Consider the following 7,838-nt stretch of genomic DNA (forward strand, 5'->3'; position numbering starts at 1 on the left):
GCTACGTCCGTGTAGTTGATACAGTTTCCTTCTGCCCTTTCCCCTCTGAGCATTCACAACAGAAATCTATCGTCAACGAGATAGATGGCCAATCGCCATATGGCGTCCGATCCTTAGTAGGCTACGTTCGTGTAGTTAATACAGTTTCCTGCCCTTTTCCCTTTGAGCGTATCCACAACACACAAAAAGGAAGAACGTTGAGAGACTTCCGGAAAATCGTATTTGCCTGACCGCTCTGAGGCTCAAACGGGCAGGGGAAGGGAAGTTTGGCAGGAATCAGATGCCAATCTCGCTTCGCGCGCCAAGAATCCCCGTCCTGAGCCTAGCCCAACGCCAAGTCAGCCCACATCCTCAAGCAAGTATTGGTGGCCCAAAATTTATGTGACACGGGATCCGGAGACTATTATTGTCACTACCGACACCTTACACTAACGCACAAGAGGTTACATTACAAAGGCGGGACTGTCCAAGACAAACACCTCGCCACTCGATTAATGTCTTTCTATATTACTATGGCAAAAGGAGTGAGGAGGTGACCTGCCGCAGCAACTTTACCACAAGAATATAGCGCGCTAAGTAAAATATATGTGGATGACTCGGTGTCTAGATAAGAACTACCGAGGCTGAGCACACCAAGTGCTTTCATTCCAGTTTATCATGCTCTGAGTACTGTCCTTTCTTCTTAATCCATCGCCCACAACACGTACATGGAGTTAGGCATGTTCTCCATCCTCTTTTCACTCTTCCAGAAGCCCCCACCACCGCTTCCTCACGGCTGGGATCGGAAATGGAATCAACAGTACCAGCGCGTGTATTACGTGGAGACTGATACAGGAAGATGGCAGTGGGAATCCCCAGCCGTTCTCCGGGAGCAGAAGATGCAAACATATCCTGAGCACGGTGTGTAGCCTGGCCCCGAACCAGCCCTCGACTGTCACTGTGGCGGCGGCTAACGCAAGTCCTAGGTTGTGAGTGCGACAACAAAAGTAGCAAGTTGCTAAGAGAGTATTCGGCCGTGGAGCGGACTGCTAGTGAGTGGCCGCAATAAAATTTACGGGCGCTAGGGTTTAGCTAACAAGTGCAAAGCATGTGCATGGGCCGCGCCAGATAGCGAGATTGACCAAGTGGACCGAATTATTTAATGTGGCCCGGGGACCCTGGGATGGGTGGATACAGATACTAGTACAGATAGATACCGGAACTCCCCGGGCATCCAAATTGTACTGTTCGAACTCTTGCTTTCTCCAATCCAGTCACTGTCACACCACATACGCCCCACAGCGGCTAAACTGATCAGGGTCTTAACCTAAGTTATACGAGTTGGCTCTGAACGCAAGATTCAAACCCCTCTCAAGAATGACTCGCCGTCAACCATTCACGTGTAGGATCAAAGGGCTATCGTAAATCTCGCATTATTTAGCGCCTACCTGTCTCTTAGCACCGCCTCCTCCCCCTCCTACTTTTATTGTGCCCTTCCCATTGGAGTGCAAGCAATGTGACTCATCGACGAGCTGGCCGCAACCATTCAGGGCAAATCCATTACATCCTCATTGAGCAGCCGGGTCTCAATCTGCTGTCTCGTCAGGGGTATTCGCTACCATGATGGCTTTGGCCTAGAGCTCAATGGGAACCCTAAGCTGCCGATGGTCACCCGCTCTCTCAATGCACGTGCCATCATGAGCGACAAAGTCCCGGCGAGGACTTCCCCGGAGCAATTCCCGTACTGCTTCTGGGATCCTCGTTACCAGGTTGGTCGGGCATGTGTGGTGGGGGGTTATACTACCCTGTATCATGAACTCCGTCTCCTTCCAGAAGTGGCTATTGCTGAGGGGGTGCGTGATAACCGCAAATCAGGGCATGCCATCTACGAGGTAATCTTGAAAGCACCCGTCGGCTTCGCCAAAATGGACGACCACAACTACTGCTTACGCGCGCAACCACTAGCCGGTGCGTATCTGAATGGGAGGTGAATGTGTTCGTTCAATATTAGATAAGAAACAGCCCCTCAGTGAACATCGACTTCCCCCTTCCTTGCTGAAGTGGCCCTCGACATCACGGAGAATCGCTGCATTGACAATGATGGTATAAAGCCGCTCGCCAGGCCAGTTGACCCAAAAGCCATAGCACTCCTCTACACCCCACTACCCGCGGAATTGCCGACTGTGGACAAGGACCTGCTCATACTTATGGCGACATGGTCAGGGAATATAGATAGCTACGGGCGACTCCAGCAGCCGAGAAAAGTTGAGGAAGAGATGCCATGCATCATTCGTGGGATTCACCATCATCCCCTTTTCGCAAAGTGGTGGCTCATGCGACCGCGCGCGGCTACGAACGAATTTATCCGGCGGGCCATCCACTCGCGCTGTGTGATGAACAACGACCTGTCTAGATTGACTGACTGAACACCCGAGTCTGATCTGCCCGACCTTATCTGGTACCCACAGGTTGCGCATAAGTTACGTATCAAGAACTCGTGCGCTGGCATCCGTCGACGACATCTACAATTACGCGAGTCTGTATCTACGCAGACTACAAAGACTTACTTGCTGCCCTCGATGTTGCCCCCAGACAATGCCGAATTAGTCATGGATGCAAAAAGGAGCCGTATTAAATGCTACGAGGCGTATCTCAAGCACAAGGCTAGCGAGTGCGGAATCGATCTCAAGCAGTTCCTCGAATACGACGAGGATTGGGCGGGAAAGAAACCATATGCCATGCTAGACCAGGACCGTATCGAGCGTGGTTAGAGTTTCAGGCTATGTCGCTTGACCAGGACCTCACTCTGGATCATGTTGACTTCCAGCCGGAAGAGCTAGCCAGAGTTTCGTCGTCAATTGGGCGCGTCCTGATGCCACGCATCCATGGCGGATCCGAGTGTGCGGCAAATTTCACCCTATAAAACGTCTGATCTTGTGAAGCTTTACGAGGAGGCACCGTACGTTGAGGACGAGGAGGATAGGAGCACGGTTGGGCTGCAGCCGAGGACGGGCTTGTTGCGCCGGGGTTGGGGGAGAGGCTACTAGTCATGTAGTACAAATACGTGTTAAAAGTCCAGACAGCAATGAGTCAACGGGTCCCCTTTCAGGTACATAATCAGGACTCGCAGGATTTAAGACACTGCAGCTCGGCCCACCGTTTGGGGCAGTGCATGCCATATCGCAAACTGATTCGTTCATGTTTCCATTAACAAACAATTTCACAAGCCGAGTCACTGTCAGTTCACCTTGACTATTATTATTGATCGGATCACAACGGAGATCATGTCAAGCCTGTATCTCTCACGGAAGTCGGAGAGCGTCTGATCGTCTTGAGGATTTGCTCGTCACCAAACCGATACGAAAGCCACAAACGGATGTCGAGGCTGGCCTCCGACAATCATATTAGCTTTAACAGCTTTACTGAAACCTCATTTACCTCTTCCAATATATTCTTATTCCTTCCTACCGTAAACGTCAGTTGACAACCCTTTCCTGGTCGGGTTAACAATAGATGGCACAATCCGTTCACAGCGGTCTGAGCCACAGTTTGGCCGGACCCTCATTACAAACTGTACTCTATCGTACTAGTATCCAAGTACACTAGCAGTATAGATTACAAGGGTGGAGGGGAACCAGGATTCACGCTATTAAAATGCGACGCAGCGACTTGGAGTAGCAACCGTGATATATTTCCTCCCTTACACTCCTACTATTAGGTCCAACAGCCTCATCCGCACGCTCGCAAACCTCCATACAAAACGGACATATCCTAGTCCATGCTCTGGATGAATCTGCGGTGGAACAGCTTGGCCCTTTCACAGATAATATATGTTGAAGGGATATGCTTGTAAGCTGTTCGAGTGACTGCTGTAGTCTGGACGGCGTAGGATTGCGATAAGTCGCGATTCCCAAAGAGTTGCGACGGCGGGAGTGAGATCGCTGTAGATCGTACGAGCGCTTTTCAAATGAAGAATCGCTTGTCATCGTGTACTCAGCTTGTGTAAGTGAGAAGGTTTATATTTGCGCACATCAACATGAGAGGACGTACCCATACGTCGTTGTTTGGCGACTCGCCAAAAGATCCCTAGACTGGGGGATGAGAGGTTCAAAGGCTCTATCTAAGCTTCTATAATCATCATTGGCGTGCATCTATACGGTCAGTTGCCAAGCGCATACTTGAGCTAGGTTGGTCTCTCGCATCGGCTATGTACTACCCCTCTTGCATCCACTCTTAACCCCATGTGTCTCCGGTATGTAGGCCCAGCAGCTCGTCCTTGGCTACGATTTTATCAGGTTACTGCAGAGCCAAGTCACTAACTACCTCTAGCAGACGGTACATTACCGGTCTTTTCTTTCCCTCAGGCTTGGAGCAGGGCGTTATATCCAAGGCGTAGCTCGATCTTATACAGAGGGACCGCGAAATGAGGCAGAGGTCAGATACAGTAAAAACTCGGAAGCCTTTATTGGGTAGTGGTATTTCACACGTTGCTTTGTTTACTTTCGGGGGCCGGTCCCTTGCCGTGCAAGCTAAGCGGGAGTTGTGGTCTTCCTATAGATTTACAGCTGATACTTCTTCCTGAAACAATTTCGATATTCCAGGTTAGCCCACACAGATGCATTTCCATCGACCTACAAAGAGAACCAGTTCAATGAGCGAGTAAGTGTCGCCTGTCTCTAGTCTAGGCAGCGCTAATTAGTGATATGTTCCTTAACCTGACTGGCGCGCCAGTTACTGGGCCTTTCGGGATGACTATAACCACGTTCTTCAAGTCTGAAAGAGATATATTTGTTATCCTGGACTGGATATATGCCTATTGGCTTCCTACTACAATTGGCCTGCTGAGACACTGGTCCTTTATGGATGCTTAAGGAGCCGTCAGTGGATTTCGGAGTCACCAAGGTATGTGATTACTAGGATCGTGACGGCGCCGAAGCAGAGGAGGGGCGAGGAAAGCATTGAAGTAGGCGTGCGCGGGGACGAGCGAACGACACATCAAACGAGCGATTGAGGGTAAGAGTACGGCAGTACAGACAGAGACAGTGAGCCAGGCGTCTCTGAGATCACTGCCTGCTTACGCCACAGATACCGTGGGACAGATGATGCGAAGGGTAGAGGGAAGCAGCGGTGCCGGGCAATAGGGGAAAAAATGTGATCAAAGGCTATCCTGGATAACCAGGGCACTGCGTATAGTACATTAAGTTCCATCCCAAGACTAGAAAGCCCCAGGAAGTTCCTCCTCCTGCGTGACATCTTCCACGAACATAGGGCCGTACTCCCTCATCTGTATCCTCTCCTCCATATTCATCGCCAAACTCATTCTCCCAAAGCCCATAGCAATCCTTCGACACTCGGATATTTCAACACCCGCACACCCACTCCATCCGCCGACCGACCAAAATCATCGCCCTTTTTTTCTTCGTCGGTCATTTCGCTCCAGTACATGTGCACGCCGATCTAGTCCTTCTTACTCGGCACCATGTCGCACCAATCCGTCGCAAAGGGTTACAGAATCTGTCATCCTTTTCGGCACCGGGGGAGAGCTGCAATACATGCAAGCGGGTGAGCGAGAAAAAGAGCATGTCGAGAAGGTTGGCATCCTCTTTGATGAAAGCCATGCCGGTGGAGGGGTCGACAAAGTATCACCGGGTGCCGAACTCGGTCCGATCGTTTATCGATTGAGGAGGGTTTATGTGGCGCGGGACACCCCATGAGTCCCCCATTACTGTTCGTTGATGGAGAATAGGGCAGAGGTTGATGGGACGCGAGCAGCCAGTAGTTTGTTGGCAGAGAGTTGGTACAAGGTTAGAGGTAACGGCGAGGAGGATGCTGCAAAACATTATAGTGAGTGGACCACATAACTAGACCTCGGAAATGGGAAAAGCTTCCTTTAACTAATTGGGCTGGAGCCTTGACATATTCTAGGTGCCAGGACTGTTCTGCTGAGCTACTGCTTTGCCAAGGCTCACATATAATGTGTCTACCTATCGCCAAACGATGTCTACAGCGTTGTCATAGAGCAGGATGTCGGATGGGCGACGCGGAAGAAGGACTGGTATCTTTGGGAATGCAATAAATACTGTCGACTCTATGTGACCGCTAGTCATATATGGCCTTTTCCTATTTTGAATATCGAAAATTAAGCCCCGGCTCGCCGATGCTCATGCAAAGGTTTCTTCTATTTCGACGGTTCGAAATTTATATCTCTTCAGGCTGTAGTATTAGGGTAAATTGATTATTTCTCCTTAGGTATTTAAACCACCAAATAGAGCTAAATTGAATGACCCAGACCTTCATTCGTTTATATTGTTTGACTGTTGATGCAGGTAATTATGTCTGATACCCCATACAAATGGTACCATTAGCCATAGCTCTAGCAGAAGAACAACCGATAACACATCATATCTCGAACGGCCTTGCATGATTGCAATAGGTTGCGCCTTGGCCGTTCTGGAGCAGAATGCTTCTAATTTAGATTCCATTCACGTCAATCAAGCTGGGGTTGTTATAACGGCTGCCAGGTGAATACTGGCAAATAAACCTTATCCTCCCGATCTATACATCGCCTTGATGATTTGAATGGCTCTATAGGGTACCTATATTTACTACCATAAAATGAATGATGTTCTCAATGTCAGGAACAATGGCATATGGGAGCGGGTAGATAAAAGCTCCCCCAACTGCGAGAAGGCTTTAGCTAGCTCATCGAATATTACGGTTGCAGATGCCCAGGATGATGTGCTATTTGGGCAGCAGAGGAGCAGTGGCAAGGGTTTGTGGAGGATCTGGAATGTGCGAATGTGTGTCCATGAGATGGCATATCCACTAGAGAGCGCTACCACACTACGAGGACTAGAGGTTCAGCTCGTCTGAGGTGCTGTAGCCAGACACTGTGGTTGACTCACTATCTGGTTATATCTAAATGTGGTTTTCTACGGCAATATTTCGCTTCTGGTCGACAACACCGATAACACGCTCAATCGACCAGCTGGCCACCATAGTGATTGTCATCGACTTGGTTCTCCTTCACCCACGCATTGATAGCATCCAGGTCACGGCATTGCACTTCCGTGTCCCAGGTGACGAAGGATCCCGTCGCCCGTGCTTCAGGCGTCCTCTGCAGGTACTCCTCCGTGTAGTGTCGAGCTCCCATCTCATCAACGTAAGTGTAATTCTGGTTCCACCAGTAGACCATGGAGATCCATGGCAGAGAATAGCCTGGCGGAGAAGGTCAAAGCAATGATCTAGGCCGCTGCCAGAAAGAACATCTGGGGCCGTTTTGCATGGAGAGGAAGCATACGCGTGTGGTGCAGAATTTCATGCCGGCTCGCGTTCGGGTAGTACCGGTCAGGATAGAATGACTTGCGGATGCGGCTTAGGCAATGCATTTGGTGATATACACCGAGGCCATAGACATGATGCCCAGGGTCATTGTAGAGCTCGATGGCTTCCGGAAGCCCCAGCTTCCTTATTTTGTAACCGGAGATGCAGGATCAGATGGTCGTGCTCTGGAATACTTCAGCATTTATACCAGCCTACCAGCAGAGTTCCCTTTGGAGACCCAACTGCCTACCTCGTAACCAATTATGCCAGGCTGCATCAACCTCGTCTGATGGGGGAGATTGGAAGATTTTATTCGGCTTGTAACGCGTGTTGACGTAACGCTCAGCGCCGGCTTCGCGGACAGGAGCTGGCCCGGAATTAGCTTTCAGGCAGAGGTTTGAATGGGGAAACACGCACAGAAAGGTGGAACCGGTCTATGGGTCAGTGTCACGGGCGTAGGTAGTATTGTTTTCAACTAGCTGTCCTGTATAAACGAGTATCACAAGCTTAGAGAAACAAATAAAAGACAGAAACAT

General features: G+C 49.9%; 3 protein-coding genes across 3 annotated transcripts; 2 read left to right on the forward strand and 1 right to left on the reverse strand.

Annotated features, from left to right (window-relative positions):
* The first annotated feature begins 527 nt into the window (after nucleotides 1-527).
* On the forward strand, nucleotides 528-1,177 carry BDW70DRAFT_146105 (uncharacterized protein). The gene is made up of 3 exons (XM_073738538.1): nucleotides 528-900; nucleotides 966-1,031; nucleotides 1,087-1,177. The coding sequence occupies exons 1-3, from the start codon at nucleotides 708-710 to the stop codon at nucleotides 1,140-1,142; spliced, it is 315 nt and encodes a 104-aa protein (XP_073590491.1). The 5' UTR covers nucleotides 528-707; the 3' UTR covers nucleotides 1,143-1,177.
* Nucleotides 1,178-1,676: 499 nt separating this feature from the next.
* On the forward strand, nucleotides 1,677-2,750 carry BDW70DRAFT_165214 (uncharacterized protein; the record flags this gene model as incomplete). Its single annotated transcript, XM_073741685.1, has 3 exons — nucleotides 1,677-1,947; nucleotides 2,125-2,369; nucleotides 2,415-2,750. 3 exons carry the CDS (start codon nucleotides 1,677-1,679, stop codon nucleotides 2,748-2,750), a joined length of 852 nt encoding a protein of 283 aa, XP_073590492.1.
* A 4,205-nt stretch (nucleotides 2,751-6,955) lies between these two features.
* BDW70DRAFT_165215 (uncharacterized protein) lies at nucleotides 6,956-7,367 on the reverse strand (the record flags this gene model as incomplete). Its single annotated transcript, XM_073741686.1, has 2 exons — nucleotides 6,956-7,197; nucleotides 7,280-7,367. 2 exons carry the CDS (start codon nucleotides 7,365-7,367, stop codon nucleotides 6,956-6,958), a joined length of 330 nt encoding a protein of 109 aa, XP_073590493.1.
* Nucleotides 7,368-7,838: the final 471 nt, after the last annotated feature.

The sequence above is a fragment of the Aspergillus foveolatus genome (assembly GCF_047715535.1).
Source record: "Aspergillus foveolatus strain CBS 279.81 unplaced genomic scaffold BDW70scaffold_247, whole genome shotgun sequence".
In the NCBI taxonomy this organism is placed as follows: domain Eukaryota; kingdom Fungi; phylum Ascomycota; class Eurotiomycetes; order Eurotiales; family Aspergillaceae; genus Aspergillus; species Aspergillus foveolatus.